The 14,827-nt window shown below is 52.7% G+C and overlaps 1 protein-coding gene across 1 annotated transcript in view; it reads right to left on the bottom strand.

Annotated features, from left to right (window-relative positions):
* PTPRS (protein tyrosine phosphatase receptor type S) overlaps positions 1–5,578 on the bottom strand; it is a 73,295-nt gene extending 67,717 nt beyond the window's left edge. Inside the window, exons 1-2 of the mRNA XM_062510247.1 lie at positions 5,408–5,578; positions 4,364–4,505 (exon numbers count right to left, since the gene is read on the bottom strand). Coding sequence (XP_062366231.1) covers positions 4,364–4,505; positions 5,408–5,578 — 313 coding nt within the window. The remainder of the gene's footprint in view (positions 1–4,363; positions 4,506–5,407) is intronic.
* Positions 5,579–14,827: the final 9,249 nt, after the last annotated feature.

Genomic DNA, 14,827 nt, shown 5'->3' with positions numbered 1-14,827 from the left:
AGGCATCTCAGTTAAAATTCCTTTGATGTTATTCAGAAGCTACAGAATTAACTGCTGTCAATGTCACCCAATTTTCAGGTCACTACAAGCAAAGCAAAGGAAGTCAAGTTTGAAGAAAGACTGCCAGGAATTTTCCAAATGGCAAGGTAACATTTCAGAGGGGGTAGCTTCCCTTTCCTGTGTGCTCCCGTGGGACTCTGCTGAGCATCCAGAGCTGCTTCTTGTTTACCTTCTGTGATTTAAAGCCAACAACTACAAAAAAACCCCAACAAACCACAGGGATTTTGCTAGAACTTTACACATTCCCACACCAGATGTGCTCTTGGAGTAGGAAATGTGTGAGGGAGATTTCAGGCTGGAATTGTTAAAGCAAAGTCTGAATACTTCATGCAAGGAAACCAAGAGGGAAACACTAGAAGCTGTGAAAGTCTGTCCATAGCAGACCCAGTGACAGTCCAGGAGGGAGTCCCACAGCCCTGACATGTCCCACAGCCCCTTCTCCCCCATGCTCTGGAGTGCAGCAATCCCAGGAGCAGACAGCACTGCCCAGGATGTACAGAGTGGTGGCTCAGGGCACACCAAATTCTGCTCCCTTGCACTGAGCTGGACTAATCATTGCTTTTTGTGCTGCATTTACCAATGACTCACAATAGTAACCCCCACAGAACTCCCTCCATCAATTTTCCCAGAGCAAAGAACGGAGCCAGCCTGGTCCCTGTTTGAAACCCAGCCCCTGCTCCTGCAGCTGAGCAAGGGGCCCTGTCCCCTGAGCCCACCCAGCCCTGACAGCACAGGAAAGCCTTCACAGCACCAGAATCTCTCTCAGGCTTCTCAAGATGTGGAGGGAAAGGATAAGCTGCATGCAGGAAGCAATAATAGTCATCATAATATAGACAGAGATGATAGAGCTATAAATGTAGACACAGAGAGAATCCCAGATTGGTTTGGGACAGAAGGGACCTAAAAGCCCATCTCACCCCAGCCCTTCCATGGCAGGGACACCTTCCACTGTCCTAGGGTGCCCCAAGCCCTGTCCAGCCTGGCCTGGGACACTCCCAGGGATGGGGAGTCCACAACCTCTCTGTATCTATCCCAAGAAATACAGACTATATTTCTTATATATGTAATACATAAATATCTTCCTTGGGAGTGGGCAGCTCAGAGAATCTACACCAACTGGGAGCTGGCATGCCTGTGCCAATGACCTTCCTTCCTGCCTAGGTTACAACGAAAAACAACAGCAGCTGGAGTCAAAAACAACTGGCAAATGCTCCCCGAATCTGCTTTATTTCTTTTTCTCCAAGCTCTGCAGGAGTCAGGTTTGCAGGCACTCTGTCTAGCCAGCTGTGGAAAGAACAGCCAGTCTCCACAGCCCTACCAAACTGGGATCCCTGGAGAAGCAGAGCAGGAAGGACAAACAAGCCAGCAGAGCTGGTGTGAAGGGACTGTGTGAGTTGAACAGTGTCCATCACATCTCTGCTTCTCAGAAGCTCCCCAAGGTTTCCTCTCCTGCAGTTTCCTGTTTTCAAGTGAAGGCATGTGGGTTTCTACCAGGGTCTGTTCCAGGAATAATCAAGTGCATAAGCAAGAGGGGTTTATGCTCAATCCTGTCAGCAGCTGCATGTAGTAGGGAAGAATGTATTGCTCTCTCTTCTGAAAAGAGAAAATATTTTCTGTTATTTGCTGTTAGGAGAATGCACTGGTGCTGAGGAAATGCAGCAATGCTGGTGCAGAAAGGTTCCCACAGGCATGTCTGGGATCACAGCAGCACAGGCAACAGGCTGCACAGCTACCCCAGAGCCCCCCGTGCAGTTTGCAGCAGCTGGACCCAGGTTTCCACTCTCCAGAGTGTGCCAAGGTAACAGGTTGTGCAAATGACAGCTCCCATCTATCTCCAGGCTGTGGAGCAGCCCCCTCTCTGCTCAGCATCAGTTCTGCAAGTGAGAGCAGAGACAGAGAGGAGGAGGCTGAGCAGGGAGAGAAAAGACAAACAGGAGAGTGGGTGGGTGCAGAAGAGGGGAGGAGCAGGAGAGGAGTAGATGCCAACATGCTCACTTTGTCATTGTGCAGATCAGTGCATTTGGCTGGGTGCTTTTAACTTGCCCAGCACCTAAAAATGCAGATAAAGAGGGGAGAAACTCTGCTGTGCGAGAGCTAAGGAGTGATGGAGGATGGAGAAACTCCAGCTGAGCAGGGAAGGGGGGGATATGCTACAAAATCTCCTTCCTTGATGCTCTTCAACATCACCTTGGCCCACCCTGCAGGTAATTCCTGCTCCCTCAAGTTCCATGAACGGGTACCCCCAGTGCTCCAGGAGACTCCAAACCAGGTCCCATCAGGCAAACAGAGCAGGGGCTGTGAGAGCAGAGCCTCAGTCAGAATGTTCTGGTGGGACCAGCAAAGGGTGGATTAGTCAGGCAGTGGGCAGATGCAGCCCCTGTGCTGTCAGCTGTCCCAGGCTGACGTGGATGATGCTGATCCCAGAAGGAAGAGCTGTACAAAGAGCCCAGGTCCCTCAGGATGGCCCCTGAGCTCAGTTCATTCCTATTTCAGCGTCTACAGCTCCCTGACAGGAGGTTGTGCCCAGGTGGGGGTTTGGGCTCTGCTCGAAGGCAGCCAGAGACAGGAGCAGGAACAGCCTCAGGCTGTGCCAGGGGAGGTTCAGGTTGGACATCAGCAGGAATTTCTCCTTGGAAGGGGCTACCCAGGGAGGTTTGAGTGCCCATCCCTGAAAGTGCCCAAGGAGCAACTGGACCTTCCTCTGCCACTGCTTGTAGCTAAATTTGAGGGGTACAAACTTCAAATATGACTGCAGGGGCCCTTCTCCCAGACTGTCACAGCTCCAAAGGAATTCATGGGAATAAGTGTGAAGAATAAGGCTCCACCCTCTGGGATAAGCACAGTTAGGCACACTCCTGTCACACTGTGCTGTTCCAAGCTCCTGACAGCTCCATCCCACCACGCTCCTCCAACAGAAGGTTAAATGCCATGCCAGGCACAGGAGCTGCACACACATCTAAGTCACCTACACAAATCTGTCAGGCATGACTGGACCACGGGCCCCCACACTCCCAGACAGCCAAAATCCTGACAGCATCGAGCCCACAGCAGGGATATTCCCAGATAAAAAAGGGAGGTTGGGGGCTTTGCCTTGTGCCCTTTATGTCTGGTGTTAATTCCCTGCTGCACACTGGGGAGTCAAACACCAATTTTGCTCTGCACTTTGAAGGATGTGCTCGCTGCCTGTTTAAACAAAAGGATTTAAGCTGCTCCCAGAAGGAATGCTGGAATTGCTGAAGGAAAAGCAGCTGGCCCATAGGCAGAGCTGCCCCTTGGTCCTGTGGGGCTCCTTCCTGGAGCACCTAGAATTGTTGTCAGTCCTGCTCACTGCAGAGAGAAGGGCTTTTACTGCCAGGGCTACTCAAACACCCATGGCTCCATCCACAGCCAAGCTAAATTCCCCTTGGGAGCTCTCAGGCAGTTATCCACCACCCCATTCCCACCAGAATCACCTGCACTGCCCTGTGCTTGGAACAGAACATCACTGATGGGTGCTCCAAACTCTACAATGGGTCTGTTTTAGCACCCAGCCTGGCTCAGTGCTTCACACACTGATTTTAGGGATCTCCAGGGCTATAACAGCAAACATCCAGAGGCATCCAGAGCAACAGCATATTGTTCCCTCCCCCACATCCAGTTCAGGGACCATATTTCAAACAGATGACATGAGGGAGGCATCCATGTAAACATCCTCTGTAATGGGGACAAGTGGGAAAAGGAACCAGAACAAAATGGAGAATGGAATTGTTTTCTTGGAGAGTGCACAGAGCCAAGGACCTCTGGGAAGAGGGGAGAAGCCCAGAAAAGCACAGTAGATATCCTGCACAAGGAGAAATGTTTGCTTTGCTACCAAATGTGTGCAAGCCCCTGCAGATCCATAATGACCTTAACCCCAGCCCATTGAGTGATTCCTCAGTGAAGGCTTTCCTGGAGCCACATTTCTGTGTGTACAGTGGGGAGGTCCTGGTGCTGTTCCTAAATCTGGGGAAGGAATTTTTGGAGGGGAGGAAGATCATAAGAGTCATAGGGTAATTCAGGTTGGAAGGAACCCCAGCACATCATCAGTCAAACCTCCTGAAGTGGTCCAGTTTTACCTCTGCTTCTTACACAGCAGTTTTATGTCTCTCTGGGGTAAGAACAGCACAGAGATCTAATGGGTCAGACCAAACCAAACCAAACCAAACCAAACCAAACCAAACCAAACCAAGCCCAGGAGGACTTTGTGCCTTAGCCATAGATTTTTAACAGCCTTCCCACCCAGCTGAAGGGCCCTTTCCCCTGTGCCACTGGCCAGGTTCTTTACCTCGGAGCACGGTGAGCTTGGCGTGGACAGTGACCTCCCCATGAGGGTTCTGAGCAACACATTCATAAATGTTCTCGTCCCGGGGGGTCCGGAGGGGCTGGATCCTCAGAACAGCACCTGCACTTTCATCAAATTCAATGGTCTGGGGGATAGAGGCAAAGAGACACACACACAATAAAGGTTGGTGCTTCTGAGGAGACCCCAGACACAAGCACACATCCACTGCAAACCTCCAGCAGCTGCCCCTCAGCCCTCACACATCACCAACACATCCAACCTGGCTCTGTACCGACCTCCAGGTGACAGAGCTGTCACAGCCACCCCTGCCAGTGACCACTGAGCCACCAAACCCCCAGTGTGCATCTCAAAGTTTTTGAAAGAAGGAGCCTCAGTGACAGGGTGTGGAGTGGGTGTTCAGAGCACAACTGGGTTGAAGGAGGACGAAACACACCAAAGGAAAACGAAAGAAAAATGAACCCCTGCCTTGTCCCTCCATCTGCAGGGGCAGCTGACACTACAAAGCTCCTCTCAGCACACAGCTGCCTGGCAGGGCTGAGTCCCACAGCAAATTCCACAGGATGACCTCCCAGTCCTTGTTCCTCTGCTCTCATTTCTATCTAAACAATGCCAATTGCTTGGCTCTGGTTGCCAACAACTGCAGTGTTTACTCCAGACAGTCCCAGGATTAAAATGCTGAGCCATGGATGGGGATGAAAGGTACATTTACAGAGCTGAAGTACCACCAGCTTAGCTGGGATTTCTTAGGAAAGCAGGAAGTTATATTATATCCCAGGAAGGGGAAAAACCCAATAAAATAAAATAAAAAACTTCAGTAACATAATTGAGCCAAGTTCTCTCTTCCTTTGGAACAAACTCAGCTGTTGACATGACCAAGAGCTTGCATTTCACTCCTCCTGCTGTTAAAACTCTTCCCCTTCCAAATTTCCCTTTATTATCAGGTCTGAGAGTGGCCAAAGAGGAGCAGGGGCTGCTTTGTGTCAGTCTCTCTTCACAGGGACACCAGGTTTCAAGGACATCTCTCACCTCGAACCTCTGAGAGTTCACTTTCTTCCCTTTCTTGTTCCAGGTGACCCTTGGCTTTGGGTCTCCAGTAGCTTGGCACACGAAGGAGGCCACCCCTCCTGACACACCGATCTGGTCCACAGGCTTTTTAATGAACACAGGGGGACCTTGAGAACAAAAAGGAAACATCATCAGTGGCAGTCATGAACACAAACTCTAATAAATGCGCTTTGTAATTAATAGCAGTGTTGTTGCTGCTATTCTTAATGATCCCAGTTGAAATTAAACCTCTTGGCCTTTTTCAGAGCAGCCTTTACCTCCATTTTACATATGAAGTAGCTCCACCAGAAAATGACTAAGGGTCTGATCCTACAAAGAGATTTCAATGTTGCAAAGCTTCTTTTACTCCTGAAAAGTGGACTTTTAAATTGTTTTGTACAGGGGAAATTGCCCTTGCAAAACCCATCTAATAAGCATCACCAAAAGCTGGTAGAGCTGAAAGCAACACTTAGAAACAGTGAACTGAACTCCCCAGCTCCTTGGAGATGACCAAAACACCAAGGAATGGGGGAAGAGTTATAGGAATATAGCCAGGGAAGGGGAGAAGGTGGGAGAAGTACCATGAAATAGCTGGAGCAGGACTTGGCACACAGAGATCTTGAGGAAAATGGTGTGAAAGAGTCTGATGCCAGTGGCTTCAGGATGCGAAATCCCCTTGATTGTGGCACCTCTTCTTTCACCTGCAGGTCCTCCCCTGGTACCTTTACATAGACCAGGTAAGTGACCCCTCAGAACAGGCAATTTGAGAGCTGTGATCAGGGCACAACCTCCCAGCTGTCAAACACAAGAGCAGGGCCCAGCCTGCTCCTCTTCTCTTCTGCTCAGCACGAAGAAAGACACGGAATTCCTGCTGCTCCAGGAGGAAGCCACGCTCTCCTCCACACTCCTCTCACAGGCAGCAGCAGTGCAGCGATGCTGGAATGCACACGCAGGTCTGGGGCTGTGTTTGAGCCAGCCCAGCCCCATAGAACAGCACCTGAGCCCAGAGCAGCCCTCCCTCAGCCCCTCCACTGATTTCCACCAACACCCCTCTGCCTGTAGAGCACCTCTGCAGGGATGGCAGGAGGCTGGGCTGGGCTCTCTGACCAAGGGGCTGCTCACCAGAGGAAGCCAAGGCCAGCAGTGCACAGCCCATACTGTCCCCACCCTCTGGGAATCCTCCTTCCGTGCTCTAACCTGTTTTCCTTGCACTGTTTCCTCTCATCTTGTTACTTTAAAATTTATTGAAATATTTAAATCACAAGGCCACAGCTGTGTTCAAATAAAATCACTCAGATCATAAAGTTGCCGTCTGTTTTCTTGAGAAAAGCAGAGCACGTGACTCTGAAATGTGTGTATTTATCCCTTCATAGTCAAGAGTCTATAAGATGCAAACAGCCTCCCACAGGGCTCGACAGGAGGGCAAATGGTAGCTGGGGAGAAATCTCCAGGGTCTTTTAGGGGTCGAAACACAAAAGGAAGCCTTCTCCCCTTGCCTGCCTGGCATGGCCAGCAGTATATAAATAAAAGGCACTGAGCAAGCTCATGTGATGCAATCAAGCATTTGTTTCCATGCTGGAGGTAAATACAATTTGCTGGAGCTGTTTACGTCCCACCGAATGCTGTGTGTACAAAGCACCGCATTTATAAATACCCAAATCTATATTTAGAGGTCAGAGTCTTCTTTGCAATGTTACAGCTAAAGGTTATCAAGCAAGTCCCACTGGAGGAACTGGCACTGGGGTGTCTTCCATCTGAGAAAGGTAAAACCCAAACTTTTCTCCAGGCTAAAATATAAATGCTCACTCTGCCCCTGATTTCCTTCCTCCCCTCACCTCCGCTCAATATCTGAAGAGTTTGCAAAGTCAATTCTGAAGGTACAGCTAAAAACATCCAGGGCTTTTAAGAACACTTTATTGATGCAAGTTCATTTCCTAAAATAAAAGCCCCTAATAAACCTTAATGTCACGTATACATTTAAATGGGTGCAGGCTGCATGATGAGAGCTCAGCCGAGGAGAAAAACAAGGTTCTATTTCCGTCCTGAAGAACGGCGTGGTGCTCCAAAAACCACTACATTTGGAGTCATTGCTCAGCATCCCTTTTTGGGGTGTTGCCCCAGTGTGGGGTGATGGGGGAGCTGAGCTCTCCACGGCTCTTCCTGAGCTCCTGCCATTCCCAGCTGCCTCCAAGGGACTCACCATTAGACACAAAGGGCCAAACAAAAATCCTTACCACCCAACCTATACGATTTTACAGCTCACTTGGAAAATGGGTGAGAATCAGAGCTAAACTGTTGATTTGAAAATTGCCCGAGCGCTGAGCTGCAGATTTGATTCCTCCCCTCTCGTGCTCTCCACCTCTGCACCCCCAGTCACTGCAGCACTCATCTCCAGCTCATGCTGAGCGCTGAGCAGCCCTCTCCCCTTGGGGAGGAGAGAGCCAGGGCCAGCACAGGCACAGTGGAGGGAACTGGAGAGACCCAGTGCCAGCACAGCCATGGTGCTGGTGGTGCAGGGTGTTGGTGACCCAAGGTGCTGGCGATCCAAGGTGTTAGTGATTCAAGGGGCTGGTGACCCAAAACTGGAGCCCATCTCCCCATGCTGCCTGGGACTGCCTGAGCTCTGCCGTGCCAGGCCCAGCTGGAAGGGACACACACGGTGAGAGCTCAGGCTCCAGCTCTGCACAGGGCTCTGGGAGCCTCCACAGGCAGGGACAAGGTGCCAGCTGAAACCCTCTCAGCCCACCCAGAGGGTGTTTCCCCTCGTCTGCCAAGACTGCAGGACCATGGCTTTAAATAAATAAATACAAATCAAAGAAACACATTTTCCAGACAACATAGTGACAGTCCAGGGGATTTTATATCACTTCACCAAGCTTCCCTGATAGCTGAGAACAAGTCAGGTTTGGAAAGGCTGAGTCTGAGCTCCATCAGTCCAGCAGCCACAGAGATAATTTTTTCCCCTTTCTCTGCTTGCAAAGCAGAAAACCCCTTTTTTTTGTGCAGTATCAAAATAGGAATGGAAAAATCTGGAGCTTAAAAGAATTTTCCTACTAGAAGAGGCTTCCTGAAGGGTCTGGGTCTCCAGAGGGAAGGTTGAGAAGACCGGATGGCTGCTGTGTACCTGTGATCCTGCTCCACAGCTTAATGGAAAGCCATCAAGTCAAACCAAAGCTTTCACTTCTGCCCACTGCCCACACATTTCCCAAAAGCAACAAGCACCACTCTGGAGAGCTGCAGGGAAAGAGAGAGATACCTCCTGCATCCCCTGCTCTGCAGCTGCACTGGCACAAGCGTGTCCGGCCACCCCTGACCCTCTGGGCACCCCTGACCCCTTTGGCCACCCCTGACTGCTCCTGCCTGGGTCCCACGCTCACCCTCCCATCCCCACACTGCATCAGCTCCCGTGGGATTCCCTTCCCAAACCACAGCCCGGGGAACCACGGGCAGCACCTGCTCCAAAGGGACACGGGTGATTTTGGGATTCTAATGCAGATTTTGGCTGCCAGGTGAGAAGGGTGGGGGTCTCCTCATCCCCCAGCCCACGGATGAGGGCTGCACACCCAGGCAGCTCCTCACCAAACATAAAGATGCTGCTGCCTCCTCTCCCCTCTCCTTCTTCCCTTTTCCATGTGACACCAAAGCAGGAAAAGTTCTTTGAACAGAGTCGTGTAAAACCACCCAACATCTCCCTGCTAAGGATACAGGGATGGCACAACAGGCTGAGAGCTTTGCAGCAGGGGAGCTGGAGAGATGTGGGAGTGGGGAGAAGGAGGGGACATCCTCAGCCTTTGAACCCAATGTCCCTCGGGAAGGGCTGCCACGGTGAATAGGCAGTGATGGATGAGCAGCGAGGGAGACAGCCCAGCCACCATATGCCTGTCTGAAACATCAACAGCCAGAGCCAGGGACAGGCATGGAGAACCCAGAGGTGGTGTGAGGGGTGGGAGAGAGGCAGGAGAACAAATGAGCTTCACATATCTGAGCTGACAGCTGATGAGAACAGGGGGAGAAGAAAAAAGAGCCAGTTGTGGATGTGCACTATGTCCCTGCCCTGCCCTCCCCATGCCAGGCTGCAGCCAGGGCTGGGCTATGGAGGGCACAGGAGGCTGGGCAGGAATCGAGGCTCCCTGACGCCACGGGCAGGAGCAGCTTTCTCCACAGCACCCCAGAGCTGCTGCTCCCTCCTGAGCTCCACCAGCCAGCCTCGGGGCGGTCCAAGGCAGAAAGCTGCTCCCACATGGATGGGGACACGTCCCCTTCCCCTCTGTCTCCTTAGTCTGGCCCCAGAGGTGGCAAGGAACAGGCTGGAGGATGGTCGCTGACGTGTATTTGTATTTGTGTGTGGGATTCTGTCCCTCTGTCCCCCAGGCTGTCCCTGAGGGCGTGCAGAGGTGCCCCTGCATCCTCCTGACCCCCATTCCAGCTCTCTCTCCTCACCTCCAGCCCCACAGCAGGGACCTGGTGCTGAGTGCAGGTGACAAACCTCACCTCTCTCACCTGTGTGCTTCACACCCTCCCCACCTCCTGCCCCTGCCGCCCCAGGAAAGCACCTCAACAAAGGGCTGCCAACAAAGACAAACCCACTTGTTTTCCATCTGGCCTCAGCACAGAGCAGCCGGAGTCTGCCTGAAAGGGCCCCTCGCCCACAGCGGCAGCAATCCACGGAGACAAAAGAAAGGCAGCTAGAGAACACGTCTTTTAGAAGGTTTTTTTCCTGTTTTTGGAGCCCTGGTGCCCGCTGGCACCTCTCTGGATGCCCACGACCTGCACAAAGCTGCAGCTCCTCCCTTGCCGGTGACTAACCCTCATTATCCCACCCGGGGAAGGAGCAGCCCCCAGAGTGGCACACGAGCTGGAGCTGCGGCAAGGGCACAGCAGGAAGGCCATTTCCCTGCGGCTTGATGAGTTCCCCTGCACACGAGCACAGCCGTCCTTCTGCTCATCGACCTTCAACAAACGGCCCCACAGGGCTGAGCCCCGCATTCCCCAGGAGCTGAGCCCCACACTCCCCACAGGGCTGAGCCCCGCATTCCCCAGGAGCTGAGCCCCGCATTCCCCATGGGGCTGAGCCCCGCTTTCCCCACAGGGCTGAACCCCACATTCCCCAGGAGCTGAACCCCACATTCCCCAGGAGCTGAGCCCCACATTCCCCACGGGGCTGAGCCCCGCTTTCCCCACAGGGCTGAACCCCACATTCCCCAGGAGCTGAGCCCCGCATTCCCCATGGGGCTGAGCCCCACATTCCCCACGGGGCTGAGCCCCACACTCCCCACAGGGCTGAGCCCCACATTCCCCAGGAGCTGAACCCCACATTCCCCAGGAGCTGAGCCCCACACTCCCCACAGGGCTGAGCCCCACATTCCCCAGGAGCTGAGCCCCGCATTCCCTACAGGGCTGAGCCCCGCATTCCCTACAGGGCTGAACCCCACATTCCCCAGGAGCTGAACCCCACATTCCCCACGGGGCTGAGCCCCACATTCCCCACGGGGCTGAGCCCTGCATTCCCCATGGAGTTGCCCACTTGGGAGCATGTCCATGCTACAGGAGAGGCAGACACAACTTTTATCCTTGCTCAAAAGCATTCAGCAGAAGGAAATTCACCTTTTTGCGCACACACACACACACACACACACACACACAAGTGCACCTCCACTTTTAGTTGCACAACCCTGTGTTCTCCTCCAGGCTCCAGATCATTCCCATAACTGGGATTCAGATCTCTGGCTCTGGTGCAAACTGGGCTGACCTTGGGCGCTCGCCCTTCCCGTGCCTCCGGCTGCCACATGTGGGGAAGGTGACAGGCTCATCTCTCACACCTCCTGCCTGTCCTGGTCTAGACACCACACGCAGTTTGGAGCAGGGCACGGGTTGGGAACAGAGCTGCTCGCCACTCAGCACCCCGGGTGGCACCGAGCACAGCTGTAGCCTTGGAAAAGAGAGAAAAACAAAATAACCTCAAAATCCTCACGAGAGAGAACTCAGAGACCTCCCCCAAGAGGTGCTTCTTGGGGGACAAAGATAAAAATTGAAAGCTAGACAAAATCTTTTGGAAATTCCCTATAACCAAGTCGTGTCAGCTGGAATGAGACTCTCTCCCTGTTATTTCTCACCTCCTGCTAATTTCCAGAGCAATCTGGGAGGAATCTGATGGCCTTCCCACTGCCATGCACAGGATTAAACCCCCTCTTCTTCTTCTCCTCCTCCTCCTCCTCCTCCTCCTCCTCCTCCTCCTCTTCCCTTTGGGTTCTGGGCTGGAGCTTTCTGCTGGCCTAGTGGAACTCCATCTCCCTTTTCCACACCTGCTGATGGGTTCCCAATTGGAGAATGAGCCCAAGGTCCTCCACAGCCACAGCCCTGGGCAGTTGTGCTTTTAACTCTTGTCCAGGAAGGCAGGGCTCTCAGGGTTTGTCTGCTGCTTTTAGGGAGCAGTTTTGCACACATCACTGCTGTGGTCTGCCTGTACATGGAGATCCGTGCCCTGAACTTCAGGATGGGAATGGGAGAGCGGAGCAGTGAGGGACAGGGACAGCCAGAGGAGCAGCTCTGTCCCAGCAGGGGACAAGGAGATAAAATGGGGAGCAGAAGGTAGGAAGGATGGGAGAATCAATGGGAATGAGAAGCCATCAGGAGGGAAAATGGCACACAGTGTGATTCCTGGGGCTGACGTGTGCCAGGCCAGGAGTTGGACTTTGACGATCCTTGAATATCCCTTCCAAGTCAGGATATTCCACAATTTTGTGCATGAGAACTGGAGCAAACTGGAGAGCAGGGAGGTGTTTAGACCCAGAGCAAGGAAGTGAAGATTAGATGGAGGAGATAAACCACAGAGCAGATGAAAACAGGAGAGAGCAGCCAAATTTGAGACAGATGGAGAGTGGGGAGCAAGGATGCGCTGTTTGGAATGGGTCTGTGCTGGGGAGCGGGGGAGCTGAGACAGGGGTAGAGGCAAGGAAGAGAGCTCCAGAATTTACATTTTTCTTCAGGACAAGTGAGAAAGCTGCGAACTAGGAGGAGGACTGGGGAGGAGTCTCTATGGAGACACTCCACAAGATTGAGGACACCCCTTGGAGAGGTCCTGCAGAGACTCTGGACCCCATGGAATCCAGGGTTTTACTGACAGATTTTGCACTTTTTCTTTCTGAGCGCTGTTTCTCAGTGCCTCACAAATAAAATTAAAATGAGGGTTTTCTGACAGAACAAACAAACAGGGAGTGAATTATATTCCATTTCCCCATCAATAACTTCTCCCCAACCCAGTCGTCTTATCATCATAAAAAGTCCATTAAGCAGTAATTGGGGAGGCAGGAGAAGGCAGGGCTGGTCCAGGGAACAGGAGCACGCTCGCTCCCCAACTGGCCTTTTCTGGGAAGGCAGACAGGATAATTATAGGCTTCAGATGGAGACTTCCTCTGACTGTCAGCAGCTCTTGGCTCCCTTCAGGGAGACAGGACTGGCAAGGTTGGGCAGAGGAGGGTAAAAAAAGATCGAGGATGTTTTTTTAGAAGTGAAATACTTCCACCTGGCTACTCCCCTGCTGCTGAGCCACCAAAGCCCTTACCTGACTCAGAAAAGCTGAGCTACCACAGGATGCAGCCTGTTCCCCTGCAGGCATGAGGAATGTCACTTGGAGGATTACCCTCTCCCTTCCTGCAAGGCCCCAGAAGGGAAAAGACAGCAGTGAAGAATGGCACCAGCATGGGAGTTAACACACACAGAATATGGGTGAGGAAGACAAAGAACTCTTCTAATACACCTTTAGTACACTGGATGTCCAACAACCCCAACCCCTGTGCCCGCTGCCCCCTCTCTCCTTGGCCAGGATGAGGCAGCAGACCCTTCCCAGACAGAACATGCCAAGCTGTACTTTGGCAATTTTGGGATCTGGCACATCCACACAGCCTTCAAGCTCCTGTTTGCAGTGCACTGGGATCCAGACCCTTTGGAAGGGAGGCACAAGCCTGCAGCACTGAGGCAGGAGGAGACTGAGGCTACCAAAAATCTGTTCCTAGCTCTGACATCCAAGGTGAGAAAAACCACATTATCCTGCCTGCTGGAGGGGAAGCATAATCCTTCCTTCTGGTCTGTTTGAACTGCTGGTTTTCAGGGATGGGGCTGCTCCTTATCACATGGGAGCAGCAGCTGGGATGAAGTCATCCTGTTCCCACAGGACTCCTCCAGGCTACCATTGCACATCCCTGTGCATGGAAAGGATCCACCTCTCTCCATGGCAAAAAGGATGAGTCCCAGCTCCAGTGACTGGCTCCTTGATACAGCCCAGCAGAACATTCTTCCAGCTGTGATTTATTCAAAGGGACGGGACACGTGTAGTGACAAACACAGGATGCAAACTGCTCCCTGGGACAGGACAGGGATGTGTAGCCATTTCCCAAAGATGCTCCTCCCACACCTCAGCTTCCCCACTCCCCTCCCTCACCCATCCTGATGGGCAGCACGGCAGGGACCCCAACTGCTGCTCCCTGCTCCCACCCTCTCCTGGTACCGACCAACCTGAGAGCCAGGGATAACCTGGTGGGAATGCAGGTGGACCTCTGGCCAGGATCCTCCTTCACCTTCTGGCCCTACAAGGAGAAAGTTTCTGCTTGTGAGGAAGATGAGCACTGCTGTAATGGAGGATGGCAGCCCAGGATCAGGCAGGAAGCTCCAGCAAGCACAGGAGCACAGGAACGTGGCCAGCCAGGACCCCGGGGGTACACGAGTGCTTCCCATCAGCTGCAGCAGCATCTCATCCCAGATCTGTCCACAAGTCCCATAACAAGGCATAACAGCCCAGAGCAGAGCCAGAGACCCAAGGAGCTGTCCTGGCAACTTAATGAGGGCACCTTGTCCATCACTGACAGCAATCCCAGGTTGTTTGCAAGCAGAAGCTCGAGGCACGGAGCTCTTCCTGCCCTTGCCATATCGCTAAGACAGCTTCTCCTCCATCCATGTCATTGATACTGGCATCCTGGAGCAGCCTGATTCACCACCCGCCTAGAAAAGACCCAGCTGAAAAGGATTTGGCTCTCTGCTCAACTTCCACTGCTCTGTTTGAGTCACTAAAGAAGCAGAGTCCACAGGGGAAACCGGAACATGGAAAAACATTTCTTATGGGACAGGCCCGCAAGGAGCAAAAGCTTAACGAGACCAGATCTAGCTCCCAGGGGGCAATGCCATCTTAATCCATCCCAACCGTGGTCCTGTGCCACAGCAAAGTGACAGCAGAGTCAGCAGCAAGGGGAAAACAAAGTGCTACAAGCTCCTGCAGCTCGTGGTCCTGCCGAGGCAGCGCGGCGCCGGAGCCCCAAGGATGGGATCAGGGACATCAGCTCCAGTCCCTGGTCAGTGACACCACAGAGCTCTGCACCCTGCAAACACACAGGGAAAGAAATCCTGCCCTGC

The sequence above is a fragment of the Cinclus cinclus genome, chromosome 28, assembly GCF_963662255.1.
Source record: "Cinclus cinclus chromosome 28, bCinCin1.1, whole genome shotgun sequence".
In the NCBI taxonomy this organism is placed as follows: Eukaryota; Metazoa; Chordata; class Aves; order Passeriformes; family Cinclidae; genus Cinclus; species Cinclus cinclus.
This window is presented reverse-complemented; position numbering and strand designations above follow the sequence as displayed.